General features: G+C 35.6%; 1 protein-coding gene across 1 annotated transcript in view; it reads right to left on the bottom strand.

Moving 5' to 3' along the window:
• The window catches only part of THOC2 (THO complex 2), a gene marked incomplete at its 5' end in the record, with an annotated part of 45001 nt that overhangs the window by 8777 nt on the left and 8321 nt on the right, over positions 1-27903 (bottom strand). Inside the window, 25 exons of the mRNA XM_010080293.1 lie at positions 439-474; positions 2002-2060; positions 2934-3370; positions 3736-3838; positions 4143-4327; positions 5066-5250; positions 5334-5465; positions 5996-6124; positions 7484-7641; positions 9584-9725; positions 10165-10440; positions 11109-11273; positions 11937-12116; positions 12856-12973; positions 14810-14906; positions 15188-15268; positions 15739-15832; positions 16861-16945; positions 18190-18291; positions 18379-18509; positions 19792-19833; positions 22302-22497; positions 22643-22815; positions 25384-25539; positions 27298-27390. Coding sequence (XP_010078595.1) covers positions 439-474; positions 2002-2060; positions 2934-3370; positions 3736-3838; positions 4143-4327; positions 5066-5250; positions 5334-5465; positions 5996-6124; positions 7484-7641; positions 9584-9725; positions 10165-10440; positions 11109-11273; positions 11937-12116; positions 12856-12973; positions 14810-14906; positions 15188-15268; positions 15739-15832; positions 16861-16945; positions 18190-18291; positions 18379-18509; positions 19792-19833; positions 22302-22497; positions 22643-22815; positions 25384-25539; positions 27298-27390 — 3555 coding nt within the window. The remainder of the gene's footprint in view (positions 1-438; positions 475-2001; positions 2061-2933; positions 3371-3735; positions 3839-4142; positions 4328-5065; positions 5251-5333; positions 5466-5995; positions 6125-7483; positions 7642-9583; positions 9726-10164; positions 10441-11108; positions 11274-11936; positions 12117-12855; positions 12974-14809; positions 14907-15187; positions 15269-15738; positions 15833-16860; positions 16946-18189; positions 18292-18378; positions 18510-19791; positions 19834-22301; positions 22498-22642; positions 22816-25383; positions 25540-27297; positions 27391-27903) is intronic.

Genomic DNA, 27903 nt, shown 5'->3' on the forward strand with positions numbered 1-27903 from the left:
CCAGAGGTATGTCTGTATTTTTGGTTTTAAATAACTACTGGTTTTTAAATGGTATCAAAAAAAGAACGAACTCTTCCAAGAACTATTTTAGCTATTATATTACCTCTTCAGCCAAACGAATTACTTAAATCATAAGGACATTTCTATAAATTTACAAGTTTCAGAGAGGACCAGAAAAGATACTGACCCATAAAATCTCTGAAGAATATTGACAGAATGATAAATTCAGGGGATTTTTCATTATGTTGCTTCCACATAACTATCCCTCTCTCCTATACAGTGGTTCTACACAGCAGACTGAAAAAATCCCTCTGTTACTAACGCTAGCATTTACAGGAATGGAATTTGAATTTTCTAATGGGGTTTGCCTCAAGACCAGAAGTTCTCTCTGCAACAAAACATGAAAGTAAACTTTGGTGGTGTCTAAAAGATTCAAACCTTTGCTGAAGAGTCCTTGAGTTCGTTGACGTTGTCCTGTAGAAAATGAATGGAGATGACACGTAAGCTGGAATAGTTTTCAGAAACCAGAGGAACTTTGGGAAGCATGGCTGTACCCTTGAAACAAAAAACAGCTACTCCTTCTGGAACAGATCTTATGTTAATATTGTACAATGAACAAAGCTAAGAATTGAAATACTTTTTAAAAAGAAAGAAGGAGAAAAAAAAAAGAGACAGTCATACCTATTATCTAGACTCAGTTATTACGTAAACTACAAAATGTGTTTATAATATAAATTCTTCATAAAAGAGTTAAAAAACTCTCCTGCCAAGACAAAATATAAAGAAAAAATGGTCTTAACTCTAAATACAGCTAAGCCACAGGTGAAACAAGTTTAAAATGTTTTTAAACCTGTATCTTCTCCACTTTCAGTTAAATGTGGTAGAAGTCACTCTATAATGATTTTAACATTGCCATTTACAAGACAGGCAAGAAAAACTTCGTCACTTTGAGTAGTTATCACTGTCACCTGCTTCCTCAAAACTAGTAACAGCTATTTGAGTTCTCCAAAATTAGCTTAAAACTTTCAAGTAAATCTTACATAGAAAAATATATACTCTCCAAAAAGCCAGGAAAAAAAAAAAAAAAAGGAGAAGCTTGTTCTAAAGTTGGTAAGATGGTGAAGTTTAAAGGCCCACATAATCCATCACAGTGCTCTTGATGAAGTATTAGTAACTTACAGTTTTCAATGTTCAACGTACTGCAAATTCAAAGATTCCATGAACATAGATGATTTAGAAACAAAATAAATATGGAGCAAGGAATGGCTACCCTGAGTCTTCAAGTAGGCTACGCCCATGGTTTTGTGCTGCGCTTGAATGCTTGGGGTTTCTCTTTGCTGGGTAGTAGGCTTGGTTGCCACATCTGGTTTTATCGTAACGCAGGGCTCAACATGGTGGGAACCCATTGGAAATAAACAAACCTCGAAGGGAAGGTACAACAGAAGCTGCATGCGCACTGAATATACATAACTACAGGAGAACTGATCACCAAGGAGACTTTAAAATGGAACTCCTTTCAAGACTCCTCCTTAGAAGGCACATATCGGTATGATGCTCATCAAGAAGCCTGATGAATTCAGAGGTATCGTACATCCCGTATCATCCAGGAATCTTCAGTGCTATAGATTCTTCAATAGAAGTGCAGAAAAATACGCTCCACTCTGCTGCAAAGACTCATTTGCTTGTAGCTACCATTGCACTCCAAAAAAACTGACTGCTTAAAACAATGAGGCACTTCTGTGTAAAAATTCTCTTGGAATTTCCAAACACTATTTACAAAATTTGTGCTAGGTCCTTGAAGCATTATTTTGGTTAATTAAAAATATTTTTATAGAAAAAAAGACAGTCCGCCAATAAAGAAAAGGAATGCATTTTCTAATGCAACATAAAACCTCCAGTGGTTCCAGTGTATACTTGGCACAAAACTTGAAGGAAGTCGAATACCGGCATCCCAAACTTGTGAGCCTAACATGGGTGCTGCCTTCCTCAGGCTATACTAACCTTTACTGTTGAGGAATGTGATGGAGAAGAATGTGTATCAACTTTGCGGCGTTTTTGTTCTGAGGAAAGAAAAGAACAATAGCATTATTAGAACACATTTAAAAGAGGATAATCTAATAATATGGCTTTCTGCAGTGCCAAAATAATTTAACCTAGAATTCCAAGTTCTACCACTACATAAATCTTGTTTTTCTTAAGCTATCTAGCATTACCATCATGCCTTGACTCCCTTTATGAAAGTTTGCAGGAAAAGCATAATGTGAACAAACTGCTGCAAAAGTATGCTCATTTCAAACTTCCATTTAAGTTTGTATCTGAATTTCAGAATTGCTATGAAGACCCTGAAAAGGTGAACCCAGTGAAAAGCATCACAAACCTCCTTAATTTGTTTGCCTTAAGAAATGTAAGCATAAAACTCAGTATCAGCCTCAGATTATAAGAACTTATAATATCAACATTAAGGATTTGTTAATCTTCAATGTAAGAAGGAACTGATAAAGCTTACTGTGTCCTTCTTAAGGACCCAAAGGCCTACATCCTCCATATCCTCCGTTTTCTTTCATTTCAAAGGTTAAACTTTCAGAGTACACTCTTGAGGTTTTTGTGTTAAATTTTTGCAAAACGTGCAAGGCCACAGTTATACAAATACATTTTAATAAAAGACCCTTTAGACTTATACTAAAAAAAATGATAGGCTTTATGAAAATGAGCACTCACTGAAGACATGAAGTTCACACATTCACAGTTGACCTTTTGGAGATATCCTGACTACCTATTTCAGGCACTAACTGTATTTAAAAGTCAATGCCAAAACACTAGCTATTATGTAGCAATTCTTTCTCACCATCTCCAGCATTTTTGACATCCAGTGATTTTCCAGTGACACAGTGGATTTTTCTAGACAAGAACAGAATTTAAACATGCAAGCTTACCCCTTTCAGATTCTGATGTTTCTGATCGGGGAACAGGTGACTTCAAGGACCCAGCTACTGGCATCTTTTCTCCTCCTTTAGCATTTTCCTTGGATTTCATTTCCTTCGCTACATCTCTTTCTCTGGACGGCTCCTTTTCTCTCTCCTTTTCTGCAGTTGACTTTGACTCAACGATGGTAACAATTGTCTTGGATTTTTCTTCTTTCGAAGCTTTTTCTTCTTTCTTGACTTTTTCCTTCTCTTTCTCAGACTTTGGCGTTTTCTCCTTGATTTCTCTTGCTTTATCATCTTTGTTTGCCCGTTCTTCCTTTGGTTTATCTTTCCCATCCTTCGCAAGTGCCTTCGTCTCTGGAGTGGCAACTGGAGTCTTGTCTTTCTTTTCTTTATCTTTTTCCTTCCCACTTTTTTCTTTATCATCTTTCTCTTTAATAATTTTGCTGCATCAAATATAAAAAGGCCAATTAGCGTGCATGCAAAACAAGCTCTAGTTTTATCACAAGAGAGTTTTACTTCTGATCGTTTGACAGAACCTCCTGAAGCAGTTGCTGTCAGATTTCAGATTTGCTGTCTCTATCAGAACAGCAACAAGCAAATGTTCTCATTAGCTTTATCTTTACTTAGCTAAAATGGAATGTATTTAACAAGTGTCAGATCAGTACAGTTTTATTTTTTGGAAGAAATAATCTCATTTACTCAACTTTGAAGAAATTGACTCAATTTATATGGAACCTGAAAGTAGAAAAGGCAGGTTGGTTTCAAGGAAGGAAGAAAACAAAGAAAGTGAAAGAGTAATTTTTCTCACCTATTAGAAGCACTGTTTCCATTGCTTGTTGTCACCTTTGGTGCAGCATTGACAGCTTTATTCATAACCTTCACCACACCCTGAGACTTCTCCTTTAGTTTATCTGTTTAAAAAAAGAGAACAGCTTTATTTCAACAAGTTAATATACATCCTGCTGGTTAAAATAAAACAAGTACCTAAGCACACTCATGTAAGCTCATGTGTAGCTAACAGTTAAAATAGGTAACTAAACACAGAACACCCTCTCCCAAAAACAACTAAAAAGAAAGAACACACAGTGACCCAATTTCATGTCACATTTAGATTTTTTCTTTTCAGTTTAATGAGCCAAATTTTGAGAGAGCAGCCTGTAATATCAGAAGAATTGTACTAACAAAACAAACAAACAAAAAAAAAGGTATGTTTACCAGTCTCCTCAGTAGTGCCTTCTTCCAGTCTAACTGTATTTATTGTGAGAGATGTAGGCATCCCAGCACCACCTGGCCCATTTTGTACTGTTGCAGCTACAGCATTCCTGGCAGGTGGGTCTTTGTGGTGGAATTCATTTTCAGGTATCATGAAAGGCTTCCTACTTTTCAACTGCCCAGAATAGCTGCAATTCGCACAGATTGTTAAATATGCACAAACATAAAGCAAAACATGGGTTGAATTTTACATGAGGATCTAATCTAACAGTCGATCTGTTATTTATTTCACAGCTTTTCCAAACTGATATGCAGTTTCTTCCCTCTTTACCAATGAGCTCAAAAGAAAAAAAAATAACAAACACCAAACAAAAAAGACTAGACATAGAAACTGCCCTACCTCCACACACTCTTCTCCACCACCACCACACACACACCTGCCAAACACACAGAAGAAACCTACTGACAAAACTTAAAACTGTCAGGGCAACCTGAATTGCCCCTCAAGCATACATAGATTCTGCATTCATCACAGAAAGATGTAAATATAACCAAGCATTTTAGTTTAGCATTTTAGAATCATATCAGCTTCCAAAATCTAGGTGGTCTTGCATCAATAGCCCTTGGCTTTCTTCATTTTACTCTCCCTCCTATCTAGTTGCTGCTATACTATTCCTCTAAAACTACGCTATACTCTTGTGAGTGGCAATCTTTTAAAGTGTTTTACTAGAGTCTTGTAAAGGAAATTAGTGATCATCCAGCACAAAATGAAAGTTTTCATTCACATTGCCAGCCCTGAGATGCAGGATAGTGAAATCTTCTGTGATAGGGTAAAAATCAAATGTTAGGACTTTAACAGTTCCCAAGTCTTTAGACGCCTTTCATGATCCACTTTTAACCACTTTCTTAAAGTAAGGTGTTGTTACCCCATAGCCAATGCATATAGATCAGGTCTCTTCTCTTTCTCTTCCTGACATATCTTGTGTACTCTTCTTTCCAAGGCTTGGCCCAGGTTCAGCACTTTTGGATACCACGGAAGGATTTTGGTCAGCACAATCAGGATGTTTCTGATATGTGTATATTCACCTGTTTCAAGGCAGTGCACAGAAGCCTAGAAGACAAACGAAATCTAATGAAGACGGTTTTTTTAATTAAAGCTTCCAAAAACTTAAGTTTTTCGGCATATTTTTTTACCTTAGTTAATTTATAGTGCCATTTGTGTACCACATGTCTAAAATTCTCATAGTCCAATTGATCAGCTTTATTTCCACCATCAAATCCAGTTGCCCGTAATATAGTTAGAAAGCCTGGATAGTTGCCACATTCCTACATATGCATGAAAGAAAGAAAAATATTTTATGGGAAGCATAAAAACAATAATTCTGCAAAAGTTAGTATGATAACTGAAGCACTTCTTCCACTGATTCTGCCAAAGACTAAGACACGATCACACTTTACAAGACTTAACACATACTTTTTTCTAAAAGCTTATTTATGTTGAAATCTTAGTTGTGGGTGAGACAAAAGATTATTTGCAATTTAACTAGCTTTTGCAAGGAGACTTATGAGAGTTTCCATATGCTCCCTAAATTATCTTCAAAGACAGGCTAAGAGAAAATCAGAAATGTAAGATTTTTTTTTAGCCACTATATTTTTGACACTCTACAAAATTACTTTATTAAAATTACATGAATTACAGAAACTCAATGTTAAGGTTATGCCATCAGAAAAACTCAATCACACAGTGCTTTTAAATCTAATGAACGATTTCACTAAATCCATTTTTATTGGGCTGAATTGCATAAGTGGCTATTATATATTCTCATGAGCAAACACTTTTTAACAACTTCACATACCTTTTCATATATGACTCTGTCACTGTGCCATCTAGTCACAGTCTCCAGCATACAGCATAAAAACCTGCCATATCTACTAGCTTCATTTTCAGTGCAACTTGCAACTGTATAAATAATATCAGAGAAAACCTGTGAATAGAAGTAATAAAAAGTTACAATGACTTTACTGATTACAAAAGAACCAAGAAGAATTCCAAATTTCTCTCATCTAAACTTCTATTAAGCTGGTTTCTAAATATAAACAAGATCTCTTACAAAATATTCTCAGTTTGTTTTCAAGACTTTATTAGTCAACTGCTGGTCTTTCACACTGCCCAGAATCTAAGCACTGCACACAGCTGCTGCTGACAGAGTTTTCCACAGTTAAAGTGTGCATTCCTTGGCATATACCTGTTTTGTTTTCAAATTAATAATTTATTTGAGTAGGCAGAAATAAACATCTAGCCAAGCTGATACAAAATAATTTTTTTCCTGACCTGTACAGGTTCATCAGCTAGGGCTCATGCAGTCGCCTACTACTGCCACCTAGAATGTGGACAGAGTATGAGAGTAAGAATGCTCTTTTGGACTCGGGAAATCAAAGCAGATACCTACTTCCAATGTCTCATCTCAAAGGAAACCAGACACTCTTCATTAATGTTGATATGAAAACTATCTTCACCATAATTTCTTACAAGTCAGCCCCATTCACATCCTTTTAATCAAAGCTCATAGTCAAACCTATTGTAACTGTACAGATGATGCACTAACTTAATAATTTGACTTATAGCAGTAAGTGCCAGAACAGTTCTGATACCCTGGACCAGTACAGTCAGCTGACACAGATGGAAGAATCTTGCAGGATGCGTTTGGCTCCAGCAATGTTCTCCACCTTTCTCCTCCACAGGAGAAAAAGAACAGCTGTATGCAGTGAGAACAGCCTGAACAAATGCCTCCTCCAACTGCCTCACTTGACCCAGAAAGGCAGGTAGCTGCTACTAGTACCAAAGTATTCCCCACACCAACATGGGAGTCCCCTCCCATGTCTCAGCGGCGATACAAATTAGTCTGCTGTCTGCAGCACTATTTCCAGGGTGAGAAGGGTCCTAAGGATGCTGCTTGTGGGTGGCAAGTACAAGAAAGTTGATATTACAGCCGTAGGGGACACACAGCTAAAATGGGAGAGTTAGATGAGGCCATAGAAATGCAGACCACTGGAAAATTGCAAAACCTTAATGCAACTCCTATGACTACTACTGACTTTGCTCTGAAACTCTAGTCTCATCAGGACAAACCAAGAACAAAATTTCTGGAAAATAATCCCCTGATGCTCTACAAAAACTTGGTTTGTAGAATCTGAAGTACAAAAGGGAACATTGATTATCACAGATTCTAGAACTAAACATAGGTAAGGCTTCTGTTTACCGCTTTTGGAAGGCAGGGGGAATACTAGTTTTGCATGCTCCTAACAGTAACTAAGTACATACACATGCAGTTCTAGCTACTTACTCTGTCATAGCAGAGAAGCGTGGAGAAGTTGGGTGTTTTTTGCTGATGCACCAGTTCCACAAAGTGAGCACAATAAACTGCATCGATTGCCGAAAAAATGCACCGAGGAAATATACATAACTGCAAAAATTTTGTGATAGTCTCATTTTTGGTAGACTCTTCAAAAACAAAGAAGTTGAGAGAAAAAAGGAAAAAAGTAAGTTAATGGGTTAACATTCAACTGCTCTCAATAAGTTCAGTATCGCACACCCATATTCGTGAGTTTGTGTATTAGGCCACTTGTATTCCAGATGTCTACTTGGCACTGCTCGGAAAAAAGCCAAAATAAACTTAACTGTTTGACGATGAGGTGAAAGGCAGGTTGTAGCAAATCTCTATTTCTTATTGGGAAAATTCTTCTATTACACAAGGGGGGGGAAAAAACAGGCTCAGAAAAAAATTTGGTAAAACTTCTCCAACTGCTCAAATTCTGCAAATTAGCGAAAGGAACACCAACTGCTACTTCTCCAGAACACTTACTTTTTCCTTTCTAGATGGGGCTGTCTTTCAGCTCAGTTTCCTTAGAAATGGAAGAAAATGCTGTTTATATACAAAATTTTACGCTGATTTTATTTAATTTTAGTATCTACCCCTCACAGGTTATAACAAGCCTTTGACACTTAAAAATAAAAACCCAAAACACAACAAAAACCAAGACTATCACAGCTCATAGAAAAATGAAGTGTTTAAGTTTTACTTCAAAAGTGTAAAAGTAAAGCAAGTAAGCAGCCAGTCAGAATAGCTGGTTTCCGATTGTTAAAACTACCAGTCTACTTATTCTGCCAAAAATTAACCTACTCTTAATGATATAACCACTCTATCAAAAGTATCTACACAAGAAGCCAGTCTTTAAAAAAAAAAATTAAAAAAAATGGTAATAAAAAAATACAACTACAGGGGATGTGCTGTTCAATTTCCTCATTAGCACAATGACAGACAATTTGTTTTTGCTGAAAAAGTTTTTGTCTCCGGATGCAATGCTTCTTGCAGCTGAAGCCTGAGCACTTCAGAGACAACAATAAGCTATTCCCCACACCCCACAAAACTGCCTGTATTAAGAGTACATGTGTACATACAGATCATATCTAGAATATTTTCTACACACTTTTGGATGCTTTTGTCTGCGCTAAGCAGACAAATTCATCAGTCAGCTCTAAATCAAGCTTCAGTCAGATAGCAATTTTTCAACCAAGAATTTCATGTAGATAATTAGCTGTCCGTACCAGTATGTTAAATACTTATAGGGGATAACCTTTCTTGATTTAACTGTTAATACTTCTTCATTAAACCGGTTGGGTGCATCTTAAATGAGTCAGACAATAAAACACTTTTCCACTGGATTATGTTATGCTCCTTGGGAAAGACGAACAACTACTTCCACTTACAAACTGAAAGCTCTTCCAGAGAAGAAAACTGACCAGAGAAAAACATTTCAGATTAACCACACTACAATACAAAACATTACAGAGGCTTTGTCAGAGAAAAAGTTTGTTCTGCCTCCTGCATATCTGCCTTATGAAACGTTTCCATGCTGTTTCATTTAGTGGTGCTGTCAGGCTGGCACGATACTTATCTTGTCATCGGAACAGGGTTTGTCACCGCCTAAATACTGGCATATTGCTCCTAATCACAGGATTCAAAGTAAGTTAACTCAAACCACTCATTGAGAGTTTACATGACTATTTCTTGCAATGTAGCAATTATCCTAACTTAGCAGCAGTCTAACTGCAGTAAATAACTGCAAACCATCTTGCAGTTACAATTTTCCACTGAATTGGTCAATCTCTTTTTCATTTTCTAAATGAGTGCAATATTTAAAAAATCTTGACATTGCAAAGAACAAACAAAACATCTCCCTAAAAAACAACTACTTGGCTTTTGCAGCAAAGACACATCACATTGCAATTACATTACATTAATTGTAATGTAATGGCTAGCAAACCTCAATACATAGAGAGATCAAATTTTAAAATCAAGAGTATTAGTGTGAGCTGAACTTTTAGTTCTGGGGACAGCAATGACTACAAAAACATCCAGAGTATTTCCCCTACACACACTTACTTGCCAGAAGCCAGTTATCCTTCTCTAGTTTCAGTCTCTGTAGGACCCTCTGCACATGCTCTAACTGCTTCTTCTCCTCTTCAAGGAGCTTGTCCTGAAGAGCTGTGCAACGTTCTTTTTCTTTTTTCTTTTTATTTGGAGGCTGTAAAGGGTCAATGCAACTCACTTAGAATTATACTAATGCCTGCTATAGACAGAACAATTAAATTCCTGATAATGTTAAAGAATATTTGAAAAGCTTTCTATTTCACTAAATTCTGTTCTAGTAATCAATTGTTTTCATGAACACTGGCAGACTAAAATTAAGACAAAAATGAAAAGCTAAACCACAGATACAGTTGTCAAAGATTGCTTTCTGAAAAAGATTTTCCAGTAATTTTCACTTAGTGACTCCACTGGTACTTTTAACGCAGGAATTATAAAGAAGTCAATCGAAATTACGCGAATGTGACAAATCATAATGGATAAATTGGGCGACATGAAGCCTCCCAGATCTAAATGACCTTAATATAAGATTTCACAAAAACAAGTCATTCAAGGTTAGAAACTTTAAACTGGATCATAAAATTATATAAACATACCATTTCCTGATTGTCATCTATGGCTTTCATCTGGACTTTCAGTTTATTGACTTCTCTGTCATAGCTACTATGTGGGACGGCAAGGTCATACATTGTCAAAGACCAGAATGTAGCATAAAACTGAGGACTGATGTCATCCCAAACCTTGGGAAGGTGCAGAGAAATCACAGCATCATGAACAGGAGCCATCACCAGCTCACACGATGTAATGTATTTGTGAACTTTGTGCTGCTGTTTATTTCCCTTCTCAGCTTTTTTTAGTTCATCATACTTTGACTGTGGATAAAAATAAGAAAAATTTGTGATCTTTGTACACAAACGATATAATTTAACTTTTACAATATAGTTTAACTTGTCTCAAAAACCTTTCTATAACAAACATTACACACGTGAAATCTCGTTTATGTATATAAAGCACTGAAGAACATCTTACAGAACATTCAGTATTCATCCATATTGGACAGATTTATCCTTCTTCACTGATGCTGCTACCTGTTGTAGTAACACATTATACTACATTTGATATTTAACATTTTAGATGCAGGGACAAATTTATTTCTGACACTTCCTGAGATCCCACATCTTTTGGCAGCTGCAACATTCTCCTCCACAGCAAAAATCCATCAAAAACATCTGCAGAAGAATTTTCACATTTGGGGGAACAGGGAGGGAGAGAACTCCTACTGATCACCCAAATTATCACAAGAGATGACTTCATTAGCTACAACTTCTGTCAGTTGTGTGAAACCTGACAGGTGGGCCATATTTTCTATGCAGACAAAGGATAACCTGTTCCAGCCCACAGCTTCTCTTTCTACCTCAACTTACAAGGCTTCTGCAAGTTTTATTTAGCAAACTTAAACTTCACCAAGAACCTAACACATATTTTGATAACATGTAATACAGCAGCACTAACAGCAGGCAAACAGAAGAGTTCTACTTACTGAAATATGGTGTGCATACATGGGTCTTGAAAGGAAAAACGCAGCATCGTGAGGTGTGTGAAATTCATTACAGAGAACGTCAATAGAAGGCACTCGCTTAATGTAATCCTCTGTGCTTAGATTGGATGCTAAAAACCCACCAAATTGTACCAGGGTGTCATGGCACTACATGTGAAAGATACAAAAAGTTAGCAAACAGTATTACTCTATTCCAAAGTTAAGTTAGGAGAGCTTAAAAGCTTTTTCTTTTCCTTTTATAAAAAAAGTTAACAACATAGTACAGCAAGAATTTTCTCTTGGGGGAAGAGATGCCAAATTTTCCATGCCACATACTTCTGTCACTCAATGCTGACTCAACTCTATCTGCACCGAACAAAAAGCAAAAACAGGAAAAAAAAAAAAAGAGCCCTACAAAAGCCAGCAGAACTGCAAGAGCATTCTGTTCCACCAGAATGAAATGAACCTAGCTCCAACTGCCTAAGGCAGCAGAAGAATTCAGGCTGCTTTTAAATAAAAAAAAAGTTCTTCTGACAAAGATCAGAAAAACATAATAGCCAACTTAAGAAATAAAAACTTAAATTTTTATGACAAAGGTTGTTTTACTCTTTCACTCAGAAGTCACTTGTCAATATAATATATATTTAATGCACCCATAGGTTTTAACAATAAGATCACTGCAACTAATCTTGAAAATTATTACATATTTGTATTTAGTGTGCAGAATTCTTATATATTCTTATTTATGTGCTGAATTCTTGCATATTGTAATATACTAGAAGTTACCAAAGAAAAGGGGGAGTTCTTATAAACACAAGTGATTTTACTTGCCTGATCATACAGTTTTCCCACCAGCTTCAGATGTTTTTCTCCTCCCTCCTGAAAGATCACTCCATTTCTCTGTTGAGCCATAAGCAGGCACAGTGGAAGGGCAAGATCATGGTCCAATAACGCATCTTTCAATCTCTGAGAAGATTTTTTTGTATTTCTGATTTGGCCAAAGTATCCACCCTGCACAGTACAGAAAAAGTTGCCCAAGTTTGGAAAGATTGCATCCAAAATGGAAACCATGTGTGCTTCTGACTGCAAAAATACTGATGAATTAACATCAATACAGTTTCCTGTCCCTCAGTAAAACTCCCTCTGGATCCCGTACTGCAACTGATGTATGTAAGAATCAGAAATTAACTAGCCTTGCATGCTATCAGTCTTTTACACAGTAAACAAATAGTGACATTTCAGCTCTGGTATCACAACACTGCACTTTAGACCTAGGTCTGCTGTGATCTGTTCAAAGTCTCTTCTCTGCTCGATACATGAACTTCAGATTATTGCTCTAATTACAGCTATTCACCTCCTTAGAGCTAAGTCTAGGTCAGACTCAACTAGGTTTTTTATATCAAGTCTGCAACAGTTCTAACTGTCAACATGGTTTAAGATGTTACTGCCAGAGCAGGGCTAAAACAGCAGGACTGCGCAACCTGCTGTGATTCGCAGGTCTGTCATATAACACCGGATAATGAAGGCTGCTTTCGTTAATATGAGATGCTGTGAAGTACATCAATTAAGGCCTGTGTATACGCTGTCTTGGCTGCCTGTCTCCTAGGCTCGTAAGCTCAATGGAGTGGGAAGCTCTCTGATGAAAGCACTAACACCTTTCTCAGCTATGCTGCCAGAGTTCATGAATCAGAGTCATGTAGAACCATCAATAAGCAATAGCTACTATTAATTAAATTTCACATGAACACACCTCAGCTTTCAGTTGTTCTCCACCAGTCATGGCTTCCAATTGTTCCATTGTCATTTCTTCTGTAATTTCTATCCCTGCCATTTTCTGTACTACCTCTTTTAAAATAAGCAAATCAAAGCTGCACAGAAAACAGAAAAGTAGAGTAAAAACAAGAAAATTTGTTTAAGAAATGGAAACTACAACATTCAATACACAGTACAAAGCAATGCTATGATGCATGTTAAACATCTCTATTTTTTGAATAGTAGTATTTTTTTGAAAACTAGTATGTTAAATGCACAAGGATTTCTTTATTGCAAGTAAAAAGTACTTAAAAGCAATGCAGACATTCAATAGCTGGGTTTGAGAACGCCTTCAGAACAATTCCATCGTTTTTGAAAATAATAGTGAGTGTGGTGCTATTAACTTTCCAATATCAACAAATTAATCAAAGTTTATTGCTCCGTTTTGTTGTTTTACATGCTTCGTACTGTATCTATACAGTTATTTCATGAAAATGGAAAATTTAAAATGTTACTAAAAATTTCTAGAATAGTACACTCCCTTAGAAATTTAATGGCAAAATTAGTCTGGAGACGTTATTTGGGAACACAGAAAACATTTTTTACGTGAAACACTGAATATACAAAACACTCCAATAATCACCCCATCCAGAGACCAGGCTTTACTTCCTGCTCTGAATTCTATAAGGGCAATAACTTTTCCTCAACAGAAACAGTGAATTGTACCATGATCATTCAAAACAGCAGTAACTGATTCAACAGCAAATTTTCCAATAACTTCTGAAATTTGTGTGACTTACTTACAAGAAGTGTTGACCCATGCCCTCCAAAACAATGTTTTATATTTAAATAACTTATATTGTTTATATTTTTGTTTGCTTTTGCAACCGTAAGTATGTTTTCTGTCTAGGAACTATACAACACCAGCATGTGCTCCAATTCAAATACACGAATACTCCAATCCTATGGAACTGGTCATAGTGCTAAATCCATTTTATTTCTACAATCCCAAATACCAAACTGAATATCAAAAATATATTATTTTTTTTCCAAAATACTTGAAGACTTCATACTTAATTTTGGGGAAAGACAAAAAACACTACTTACCCTTCCTCTGTAGCTCAATGTGATTGTACCATCATCAGAATACAAAACAAATTGGGGACGGGGGAGCATATGAGACCAAGTGTCTACATTGCAGGGAAGGGAAAAGACCCCTAGATTTCTCAAGATAAATACTCTAAAATAACATGTTGCATTATCTCCACTGGCAATCTGTCTTTCAGTAAGCATATGGAGATTCATAATAGAAAATAGCTGATACTCACCTATGTGATAAAAATAACACATAAAAATTAAATAAATAAATGAAACAATAGTACTAAGTGATGATGATGGAAGGACAAAGGGAAAAAATTCAAGTTGCAAACCTAGCTTAAATTTTTTTTTTGAGTTGTGATTAACATTGACATATCAAGAAGCAATTCCACTGCCATTAAATAAATTCGACAAAGTATTTAAAACAGTATTAAAATGTTAACAGCCATCCCTGCAGAGAAGACACTATGAGAAAAAAATCCCAAGTTACACCCTTTCATTTCACGGATACTTATTTTTTAAATAATGTACAATAATTTATATGCCAATATTACAGACCAGCAGGGGTTTTTCCCTGTCTGGTTAGTTGTTAAGAAAACTGTATTAAAATAAGTTACAGATGAAAAATCAGTACTTCAAAAGAATCCATCACAGTTATACAATTAGAGGAAAAATAATGTACTAAAGGGGATGTTACTCTTTCTGCTATTTAAATTTCTTAACCTTCCTGGTATTATGAACAGGGTTTTACCACCACTAGAGCAAATACTACATTGAGCACCCATGTATCAGCAAACACCCAAATAATATATTAAAAACATCGAGTTTGTAAAGATCAGTTGTGCAAGACTTGCCTTTTCCCAGCTTTCAGTTGGTTGGCAACATACTGAAGTAGACCAGCAAGTTCAATTGGGTATTTTCGGAAAACTGCACCACAAAAGCTAGCCAGACCTAAAGCAAGGAGAAACAGCGGTGACTGCACTTCATGAGATACTAATCATTAAATAAACACTAAGCAAGTACATGTAGAATGTTAACAATACATGTATTTTTGTAATACAAAGAAAAAAATATTTTCCTATTGATTAAACTTACCAGCTCACTGTTTTGTTTAAAAAATTAGCTGGTAGATCCAAGTGAAGTATTGATCATCACGACCAATAGTATGCTAGATCATAGGGAAGATGAAGTATTTTTAATATTAAAATAACAAATAAAACAAGAATACTAACTCTGCAGCCAGCTCGAGATTGTAGTGTCATCATGCTTCATTCTCTCCTTCTCGGGGTTTGCCAGAGCTTCAATGATACAGTCTTTAGTGGAGTTAAAGAGAATATTTTTCCTCAATTTGTAAAAACAAAAATTAGACACACTTGTTTTTCCAGCTCCACAATTTGTAATATATGAACATGACACGCAAATATAATAAGCATGACATAGGGGATCCACTAACATAGTTATGGTATAAAACATAAAATCATGAAACAAATTATAACTTAAAAAGCAGTATTTAACTCGCTACTTACAGGACCACTATGCCTTCAAGAACAGAATTAAAGTAGTGAAAAACTCTTAAAGTATAATTTTCACAGTGTGAAGGGAGAAGGATCTGAAACCCACTAAGAGTGCAAAAGTACTTGCAAACTTCACTAAGATTTCCAGCAAAAAACAGCAAGAATAGAAAACAATAGAAGATAATATTTACTCACAGACAACAGGCATAAACTGGCTACAACTGCAACTTTATCAGTAACTAGACATATTGATTTACATAGAAGGATACATGCCAAGACATCATAGTTCAGCGAAGTGAGGTATTTCAGTGAATCAACAACTGGAGTTATTAAGTTATCATATTTTTGTATTTGTGACAAAATCTGAAAGTTACAAAAGACATTCAGCTGAACAGGAATAGCATTCCTTATCTTCCAAATAATAAATCAAAACCATTTAACAATGCTTGTCTTCAAAACCTACACAAAACATGCACTGAAATTAATTCTTCAGAAGGACCTAAACCACTTTCCAAGTAATAGGTAATCCATTAATTTATACAGTACCTTAGAGATAGCAGTGAAACATATCTCTAACATGTAAGAACAATTCCGCATAATTATTTTTCTTTTCAAATATCAGAAAACACAATTATGAAAAGATTTCACTCTTTTTTTTTAAGATTTCTTAAAAATCCTAAACCTTAGCAGTAAGTTTCCTGTTGCTGCTTATATTAATAAAAGTCTATTTAAAAAAAAACTAACATAGGTCATCAAAGAATACAAGCAAACTGTATTAATCAAATTTTAGAATGGTCTCTTTGGTACGTGATGCGCACGCACGTGTGTATTGCAGTATTAATTTAAGTAAAACCTAAAAACTGGTAGATTAATGACCACAAGTCACATTTGTGAATAAGGTCCATCAACATACTTTTACACCTCTCAAGCATTCTGTAGCACCTACCAAGTAATATTAAAAATCCTCCCCAACTTTGTAGGTGTACTTCAAAACTTTTCATTTCTTCTAAATGACCCTGAGGTATCTTCATCACACATGTATACAACTGCCCAGAGCAACCTAACTTCAATTTGCATTCCACATAACCTGATCAGCACCTCTGAGATCCACCTCAGCTATCTCAAATTAAATACTTTAGTCCTTTAAATAAGTGATGTAGTATTCTGTGCAGTTGTGGTTATTCAAGAGCTATTCAAGAGATATTAAATATTGTCATATTTAATATCTCAGACCTGTGCACTACTAGCAAATTACCGTATTTTTAAGTTTGGACCAAAAGTAAAAACTAATGAAATTAGAACTGGCCTCTCACCAAGATAGCAGGTCCCTTCCTATACTTTAATATCTACTGTCAGGATGAAATAGTACTCAAATACATGTAACTACATACATAATCAAATAAAATTGTAGGATTGCTGTGGCTGAGCTTCCCGATTTGTCTTCCAGAGGGTTTCACATTTTCCTTAGTTAAACGCCTGCAAAAGAGGACATATTTCATTGCAACAGACAAGCTAAGAGAATATTAAAACAACAGGATAGTTCCAGTGAAGAAACACCTTTATTATTTGCAGAGACTAAATTCTCACTAGCAGATAAGTTTTTAAGAAATCTCAGCATAAAAATATTACTCCTTTGGGAACATGAAATTTATAATCCTATAACACACAGAGTACAAACAAGTACAAAGTTGTATATTACTATGGACTGTACCGTAGTTTCAACTTTGAGCACTTTGCATTTGTAAGTTGTCAGTTGGACCTGTACCACATATAAAAATAGCATTTGATGCTATTAATTTAGCCACAGACCAGTCATCTTGCATTTGCTGCACTCTGTTCATTGAAAAACAACATTAATTTCATTGTGTTTCACTTCCACACCATTCCCTACTGAAGATATGAGCTTAACATGAAACCTGAAGTCAATACACAGGAGTAAATTGTACACATACTAATCTCAACAACTGACAGCACTGTGGCTCATCTGCACAGCTGAAATCCACTGTTCAAGAGAAGGGATGTAAAGTTTTACGGTCTATGGTAGCTATGCAGCAAGTCAGAAGAGAATCAAAATCATTGTTTACAGCTTTCACAGCTGCAAGTCCAAAGTGTTCTACCAACTAACAATTATTCTGTCCTGCCTATGTAGAAAGGCTCTAATTATCCACATGACAAAACCATAGCATTTGCTTTTGGCAACAACAAATGGAGAACCCAAATCCCTGACCATGATGTCAGAGACATTAAATTTGACGTAAATCTGAAACTGTTGTGAGCCCACTTGAAGAAGAGAATGAATCATTCCATTCAATTCAACTTACTGCTCTACTTTCAAACCTACAGAAAGAAAAATTGTGACAAGATTTTTGAGACTCTTCGGATTAAAAAGCCCCCATACCTAGAGAAAATACGTTGCACTCTGACATTTCCATAAGCAAAGCAATTTATCAAACAGCATACCCATCGAAAAGGTTTTAAATAATTTAATGGGAGATTTTTCACAGATGAAATATCCTTGTTGGTAACAAATTCATTTCTCTCCTTACTTATCTGACAGTTTTTAATAACAGTACATGAAATACTTCACAAACAAGAATTATCAGTGAAATTACTGGAGTCATTAAAAAGGGAATATATTTGTCAAGTTTTTTTTCTTCAGTCAGTGACATGTAACACATTGTATTAGGCTTGACAATTATTTATGGAATTAGACAACTTACTTCATGATATATTTGGCTCGGTCTATGGTTTGAGCTTTAACTTTCACTAGAAGTGGGTGACTATTGTATGTTTCATTCTTCCATTGTCCATAAAGACGGTACCTTGAAAGATTATAAAGGAAAACCGTTTTTAGCACTGACAATTCAAGGAACCACTTCCAAAGAACAGAAACAAATTATTCTACTCACCGGTACTGATATGGAAAAGTTTTGAACATCCCCCATAATTCTTCAGACATGCATGCATTGCAGTCCATCAAAGAAAGAGACGGAAGTAAGACTTGATCGGTAATACTCAACAAACAGCTGAACAGTACCTCCTGAGAGAAGAACAAAAAACTCGAGGTAACTATCAAGTACGTACATCCGAAGCAATGCTATGCATGCTATACAGATATGCAAGAATTGCACACCTTAGTAGACTGACCAAATACAAGTTTGCTTTGAGATTAAGACTTCCTAAATAAAAACAAAACAAAAATCTAGAAAGGACTTAAATATCGCACATCAAACATTTTTTATACACTGTCAGTATTTTATTTGCCTACATAAGATATTCAAGCAAAGCTGCTGCAGTTTTCAGCAAGCTGCACTCATATCTTCAAATCAATAAATCATTTAAAAAGGGATATGCTGTGGACTTGCACAAAGTAAAACAGGAAAAAAGAGGTTTTTGGCAATTGCTTTTGATGTATTATGTACTCTCTGCCACTACTTCCATTTTCAAAATTCCAGATTAAAATCTGAAGGCATTATACATGTTCCCAAGGCACAGTACCAATTTCCATGTTTTCAGTACCCTATCCTCGCCCTTTCTTAAACAGTTCTCTTTCCCATTGAGCTATGTTAGAATAACCATAGCAGGAAAAAGAAAGAAAAAAAAGAAAGAAAACCAAAACCACAACGAGAAGAAACTAATTTTCTCTGCAATGGTTCAGGAAGTCAGGAAATCATGACAAGTGAAAAACAGGAGTAAAAAGTAATAATGAAAGTAATAACGAAAACTGAACAAACTTCATACTGAAAACTTGCTTGTTTATTTAAGAAAACCCCACAATTTGTTTGTGTAAGTTAGATCTCAACTGAACATTTGGGTTTCATTGTGACCAATCTTGATAACTGAATAACTTAGAAAATTTAAAAAGAAATAAATTAGCCAATAAAGAAAAATCAGCCATTGTACTATTAAACATCTCACCTACTTCTAATTTCTCTTTTTCTCTATGCTTTTCCCCAGCAAATTCTTTAAGATACAAGGTGCCAGCATGAAAAGTGTATTTATAGGATAAATAGCTGGAGGTACTCCAGCTGATTCTGAGCAAATACAAAGTAGAATCCACTGGACTAAAAGAACAAGATTAGGTTTGAGGAATGCAGAAGAGAAAGGAAAAAAAACAGGGGGAAAAAAAAAAAAAGACAGGAATTAAAAAAAAACCCATGCCTGTGACTGGCTCAAACTTGATTTTGATTAAAAAAAATCATGACAAGTCTACAACATACATTTATTAAGGCATAAAACTCTGCAAAGAAATGTACAGTTTTCAAACATTTGTTCTCAATTACAATCTCACATAAAAACACCCTTATCCAAAATAAACTCACCATCTTCTCTTTATCTTCTTGCTTGCTTCCATCAGACTGAAACTGTAACAAAGACAACCATGTTAATTGTAGTATTAATAACATAACAGATACAGTTTCAGAACAAGGCTACCTCAGCAGAAGCAAAAACTGAAAGGCCACACATTTAGAAAGTGTTTAATTTTCCAGATCTGTCAGCATTAAAATATTTTTGAACAGAAATCCAAACGCATAGCTGAAATGCATTGCTTACATACAGAGGGGCTTTGTATGCTTTTGTCCAAATAGAAGTAATAACTAAAATATCAGGGAAACTTACTATTATATATGAAATACTACATTTTCTTACTGGAGAGATGAAAAAAAAAATGCTGAGCATTCACCTTCCACCTGAAAAAAAAAACCCCAGGACTTCCAACCCAACTATCAACAGCCATAGATTATTTTCCCCATCCTTCTCTCACACCAATACCCTCTTAAGCTTTCAGCCTTCATTATTAAATTACTGGTTGTTCTATCTTTGTGTTCCACTCACTATGAAAAGCGTATTAAGCTATCACACCAGTAAGTGCACAATTATTTTAAAGGTACACTTGAGCATGGAAGCTGCAGTGCAATGTTAGTAGTCTAACTTTTAAACTACAGTACGGGTTAACTTACAGTCAAATCACCTCCAGTTATAAGTATTTCTACTGTGTGTTAAATGTAGTTTCATAACTAGAACATGCTGATGGCAACAGTGCATTAAAAACAACTTTCCCTATATGTTACCTTAACCACTTTGTCACTGACGAATTTCTTCACAGTTCCAACCTAGAGCAAATAGCTAAAATGTTGCTCATTCTTGTCAGAAACACATTAAACTATATATTATTTAAGCTATATATTTCATATTTATATTTACAGTAAAACTGCAGGAGAGATTCCTATGACCAAGTAATCTCCATTCTACTGGATGTATCTCACAAACCTTCAGTAATTGAACTTAATTACAAAGTAGTCCTAATAGTCTGCTGACAGCAGTAAAATTAATTACTCCCTTAAAATTATAATTTCCAAATTAACTGCGTTGTCAGTGCAACATAGCGTATCAGTCTTCGCACAGGCCAGCAAGAAATAAGCGTGCTACAAAGCAAGAGTATTAACCATTGGGAAATCTTATCACTCTGAATGAGAAGATGCTGGGAAATTATACCTCCTACAAAGATACAGAAGTAGGAGAAGACAGAAATGCTTGAAGTTACCATGATTTTATTACAAAGACTACTTGGAACCCAAACTTAGTATAGGTTCTGTCATGCTATTATTAAATCTTGTAACTTGAGGACAGCAAACTCTGTTGCCAAAAAGTGTTAAGTTAGACAAAAAGATCTTCAATCCCCAGAATTGTGTTCTTAACTCTGTATCATCAAGTACAGCCAGACATGAAAGTTTCCCCTTCAGATGGTACATAAATTTTGAACATTCCAGTATTTGTTACTTGTAGTTGAAATAAAAAATACTTTTAAGAAAAAAAACCTGAAAATCTCCCCTCCAGTACCATTTACATCAACCAACCTCGTCAACTTTTAGTTGTAAGTTAAAATAAAAAGGTCAGCAACAAAAATAGTGATTTTTAAGTTTGGGGGGTTTGTTTGTTTGTTTTTAATATAATATTTTAAAAAAATACTTCAAAAACCATGAATTCTAAAGTTTCTCTGAGATGCTATTTAAAAAATTTTAAAACTCTCTTTTGCTGATTGGAAAATGGAACAGAAAGTTGTAGTCAAATAGCAAATTGCCAGAAAAGTAGCAAAAGAAATCACTAGCCTCAGTCTGTACTTAGCTACAAAGTACATTCCAAGGGAGTTCAGAATATAAATTCAACTTGCAGCCTTGTAAAACAGACCAATCTTTCAACGCGTATATGGTAAAGACATGGTCAAAAAACAACAACAAATCTCAAGATGCCATTTTATTGCTGAAGTTAGCAACTAGAGGCTTTATAGGGTGTTTTAGATCTCCCCACTGAACTCATCCTTAGTGGTATCCAGATATCTGTCACTGACACAAGTTCAAGAATAATAGCATTTTAACTGGCAGAACAGGGGGACACCCTCCTAGTTAAACAGATGTGACATCCCCTACTTCCCAAGTAACCTAACAGGTGGAACAGAAAGTACTATTTTAAGTACTGGAAGTGTATCAGGTTACTGTTCCCCATTGTCTACACTGTCACTCTAATAATGTAAAAGCTTCCATGCATGTCCAGTTTTTGTAAAAATATCCATACACAGACAATCTTTTAAAAGATTAAGACTGAAATGAGAAATTAGTTATCACTAAATATTCCTGGTTATAAACCTAAAGTGTCATAATTTGTTCATAAAAATGATAAAGGATTAAAATAAGATTCTCCAAATTTGTCCTTGGCGAAATAAATTTATGTTTCAGTATTTGAAAATATACACAATGAGTAAGACTTCAGTATTTTTTGTCATCAGAGCAATTCATACTTTTCAAGTTTTGACAAGCTGTTCCATCATACCAACCTCTTTCATAAATGCTTTTCCAAGGCGCACCACTTTTGCAAATAAAATGGGATCATGGGAGAGATGAGGACCAAGGTAACAAAGCATGTTGAACACTTCCTTTCTCAAGTCCTCGAAGCTGTCTGCTTGTTTTGGTGCTCTCTTGTTCGGCAAAGCAGCAATCGGTGACCCCTTAGCTCCCTTAGGTACACCAACTCTGAAAAATAAGATTTGCAGCATTTCACATGAAACAGAAGTGAAAATTTTAGAAATATATCAGTCAGGCTTATTAGTGAATTCATGCTTATAAATAAATAGCATTTTTCCCCTATGTAGCAACAGAATTCTACTTTTCACCTTACCTGCGGTACAGAGGTTCAATTGTCACATGTACAAGCTGGCAGAGGGCAACTGCAATAGGCTTGTGTGAAGTAGCATAAAAGGGAGGCATCTGATCCATAATACTTTGTGCGTGCTGCCAATCACCAATTTTTAATAAAGCTTCCAATAAACCAAGCTTTTGATTATCAGGAGGCTGCAAGATACCAAACACCAAAAAATGATATTCATAAAGTCTTCTTAATATTGCTCCTTAAGCAGTATGCAGCTGTAATCCACAGCTAGAGAAAAAACCTACTACTTCATCTATGTAATAAAAAATGCATAAAATAAAAGTTAGCTAGATATTTAAACAATAAACATGCTTCAACAGCAATAATGAACCAGTCCACATAGCATCCAACATCTGCAAAGAAGTTAAAAATACAGCTGAAACCAGAAGCTTATTAAGTTGTCTGACATGTGTCTGATCATGTACTTCTCAAAATGTCACAACCTATTGCAGCTTATTTCTTTACATAACATTTTAAAAACAATGCAAGCACTTCAGAATCCTCTGAAAGATTAAAAACATACATGTGCCATTAGAAATGCACACACTAATGTTATTACCATGTAACTACTTCCAAGTTCCTTTGATGCCAAAGACTGTCTTTTAAGTCAATATATACTATGTTACCAATAGGGTATGCTGATCCTTTACTGAAGCGTTTAAGAACTTCACTTGTGCAGTATATGCAGGAATGTTGAAATCCATGTTCAATACAATAGACTATTTAAACTAAAAGTCACGTTATTACCAAAAAAATCATAAACCAGTTATTTAACTGGCATGAACATACCAGTTAAAGTTTGACACTAGACACCAAATTTTGGGTGATCGGGGCTTTTTGGGTGATTACTAACATTAGAATCCGTGTTTTCACTCACACAGCCTTTCTAGGCTTTACGTGTCAGCATGCTATTCCATTTCCAAAGCAGCCACTGTGCATACACATGCCTGCTGCTTGCCTGGGTCTCTCTTCAGGTAAGCAATCTCCTCTGAAACATGCTCTCCAAAAGCAAAGGCACATGTGGCACAGAGAAGCATCAGTCTGGAATTGCTGTCAAATCTAGTCATACTGCTGAGGTCTGTACCTCTCAAGTATTTCCCTATTATTTGGTTATGTTAAATGCATCTTAGAAGGCAAAAGTGAATAACGCATTTGCCAATACTAAATTATTTGTATTAGAGTCATGAGACAATAATACATTTTAACCACACAAAATAAGCACTTTGTGGATTTAGAAGAAAAGCTAAGCCAGTAATTGTTAACCACTGCTTTCCTTATCCACACATTTATTGGTACTGCACCCAAAACTGTACACTAAAACTGCATACTGGATACAAAGTACTCAAATTTAGACTGTCAACAGCTTTCACACATAGTTACTCTACTAATTGCTATGAATTGCACAGCTAATCACACAGAAAAATACTAAACACAGAAACCAGCTTTTCAAGACACAGCATGCATTGCGTAACAGTGTGCAAAGAGCCACAGAAATAGTTTTTGTTAAGTACAGTTCTCCATTTTCCCATCACACAGGCTCAGACTTTGTAATTTGTCATTATATTCCTTCAGAAAAATGTTGCAGTTTCTGCTAGAGCTTAAAATTCCCCAACTCTTAATTCCAGAGCTTAGCCATAAAAACTGTCTTAATTGTTCTGACATGACTTGCAATATATACACTCCCCATGTCCCATCAAGAGCTTAGTCTTCCATCGGAGTGTGGTGACATGCACACATCAGACAATACCAGGCAGTCTCATCTGATTGCTGAGAAGGTGGACCAAAGCCATGTGGTATAATCAAAAGGGACACTGAAATAATGAGGGGAGGTAGGTCAGAAACTTAAAACTGGTGATAGGAATTAGTTGAAGCAGCAGGTATGGCTGCAGTTGAGAGCCACTGAGCAGTGACTGTATCAGCTGTCTGAGGAAAGAAAATTAAATTAGATTTTTCAAGCTAGGCAAGAAAAATAGGAGGAGGAGAAGGAAGGTCAGAGATGCACAGAACCAAGGTAGGGTACAACAGGAATAAGACACTCAAATGAAGGTCACAACAGAAAGACTGCTAAGAGATTAAATAATTTTGTTTTCAAAGTAAGGCTTGGACACATTGAAACAAATTAGAACAAGGGCAACATGAACAATACATGACATAGTAACACCTTAAATAAAGAGTATATACACATTTACAAAGATACAGATCTAAAAGAAAGCACAGTGGGCAGTTACAATTAAAAATGTTCAATTAAAACCTTTTTCTACAATGCAGAATAATTATACCAGCATTTGTAAGTCTGGCAATTCTTTTATGTTCTAATTTTTGTTTGAGAAAAATAAGGAATGAACTCTTACTAATGTCCTTAATTTTAAGAAATCAACTACGATTCTACTGTCACGGGTCCTAGAAAACTTAAAAGATTCTGAAGTATATGAATGCTGGGACACGCTTACTGGAGCTGATACAACAACAAGGGAGGAAAAAAATTAATTAGCCATTGAACCAAAACCATTAAACCTAGAGAAATCTGGAACAACCCCCAAACCACGCATTTTTGCACATTCAATATCACGGAAGTGCAATCAGAGGACAGACACAAGCCTTCCAAGAAATACATACCTGCCTATGTTTCAAACAAATACAAGAATGTTTTCACAACAATTATTATGTTTAAAGTAACTTTCTTGGAAAGGAAACTATTCACACGCACACACCTTTTCAGTTTTCTCCTCCTCTTTTTCTTTTTCCTTCTCCTTTTCCTCAGTCTTTTCAGAGGATAAGACGACCATTGTAAGTTTTCTGACAATTTGCTTAGCTTCCACTATCTCTCGCTTGTGTTCCTCAATAATGGCATTATCCCCTGGAAGAAGCTAAAAGAAAAAATACAGAACAAACATTATACCTGAAAATTAAAGTTACTTACTGCTACTTTTCATATTTGAGCTTGAAGCAGAAGTTTGTCCTTCCTTCTTACTAATCAGATAAACTTACTCCCTGGAAGATTCTTTTCCTTGCTACCATCATACCAACAAGGAAGTATACAATTAACAGACTATTTTAAAATCAAGGACTCATGAGAAATAATACTGTTCTACTTCCTTACAATCATTAAAGAGCTACACTTCTCCCATCTGAAAACACAAGTAAGCTACTAAGATTCACCAAGAAATAACTACTGCAGAATTTCCAGAGGTAAATAGTATCTTCAGAATGCAATACATATTACATCTGGCTGTGTGCATAAATACACAAATGGAAAACACTTCTTACAGGCTTGGAAGGGGAAGAGGGGGTAGAGGGGAGAGGAACATTCTTGATATGAGTGATAATCCCGACAGCTGCTATTGTATGAGCTGCACAATACATACCACTTAAGACTCAACACCTACACGCTAATTATTATCTTGAAACTCCCATAGCACGTTAAATAAAGCCTGAACCAAAAAGAAGAAAAAAAGCCCTCCCAAACATGCAAAGACAGACTGACTGGCAGAGAGATTCTGGAATAAAAATAGACTAAAAATGAGACTGGGAATCAACATGATGAAGGTGAATAGTATAAATGAATGCAGAGAAGCATTCCAGCTGTGAGACTGTCAGAAAACACACCCATACCTGTACAAGTCTGAGTTGAGATTGCACAGGCCACTGTAAATCCAAGTCTGAGCACTTGTTTTGTAAGCTTACAAACATTCCTTAATAAACTAGCATTATTATCTTCCATTCCTCCCTCCACAATGATTATCTGAGACGTACTCCTACTCTTGCTCCACCCCGACACATTTTTAGCTAAAATACTCCTATGAAGCCACAGACAGTTATTGACAAGTCAGGTTGTGACTAATGCTATTAACTGCCACACAGATTAATGGCAGGACTACATTCCAAAGCTTCCATAGCTGTAACTAGAGCTCATTTCCTTATTTCAGTGGAAGAGTTAAGAGCCTTAAAATATCTATGGATATTCTGAAATGAAAAACTGGTGTATCAGGTAAAATTATTTTGATAACTGTAACATTCTATTTACGATCTGCCAAACTGGTATTTTGGTTGTTTGATAAGACTGTCAGACTGGAGAGGAAAAGTCTCTCCAATTAAATCTGTACATGTAACTCCACTTTCTTCTTTCAACCTAACAAATGGCTAGAATTCTTGTAGACAGAATGAGAGGCCTATTCAGGAATATGTAAGATTTAAAAAAAAAAAAATCCCACCATTAAACTAAACAAATAATATTAGGAGCTGATTGTCCTACCAATTTTTTCAAAAATTGGTCTTGTAAAGCAAAACACTTAAAGGGTAGAGTTCTTAAGGAAGGTAACTCAGGCATTTAATGCATGCTCAGGCTTTTACCTCCTATCTCCTATTCAAGCAGGAGGTAAACAATCTGGAGGATGCTACACAAATAATTTAAAGAAAGCATTACAGCATTCATATTTTAGTGTGTTCATATTTCAGTGTGTGTTTATTTGAATATGCAACATCAGAAAGTGCTGGAAATTTTTTTAAAAGACATTATACATGTACATATACAGGTGTTACACAGTATGTCCTGAATCTAAAGCTTTAGGAATAGGGTAAAATATTTCCTTAGTTTTGGCATTTGACAGAGTAGCTCTGTCACTTACATGAACATAAAGGTCTTCCAAATCTATGAGATTATGTTGCAAAAGGACAGCAGCAACTCGGTATAAAGAGGAAGGTGTCTCACCACTTGGATCCTAAAAAGACAAGATTCCAAATTGAAGAAAAAAGCAAAGAGACCACTGCAGAACATCATGGAACAGGAAAGAAACTACTCAAAGTTCAGATTAAACATATTAACACACAGTTCTCCCTGTTACCATGTTATTTAGCTGCTTTTACTACAAAGCCACTAGACTTAAATGCAACACACAATCAGAATTTTCAAAAACAAAAACATTCAATTATCTTCACACCTTATGGTGCTTGTATGCAATTCCTAACCATGCATTTAAAAAAAACTTGAATATTTTATCAAATATCAACCACAACTCCCCTGCAAACATGCTCTTCACTCCTGGAGACAAGTCTTTGTTTATAAGGTACAATCTCTTCATTAAAGCCAGTCCTTATGTAATTATACAAGTTCAAATGGAAGGCATCAGGACTGTTTTCAGCTGTCTGCCTTGGAGAGTGCTAAGCATTCTCCTCTAAAATCCATTAGAGTCTTCCACTAAAATAATGGAATTATTGCTTTTAATACTCAAATT

The sequence above is a fragment of the Pterocles gutturalis genome, unplaced genomic scaffold, assembly GCF_000699245.1.
Source record: "Pterocles gutturalis isolate BGI_N339 unplaced genomic scaffold, ASM69924v1 scaffold9914, whole genome shotgun sequence".
Lineage (NCBI taxonomy): Eukaryota > Metazoa > Chordata > Aves > Pterocliformes > Pteroclidae > Pterocles > Pterocles gutturalis.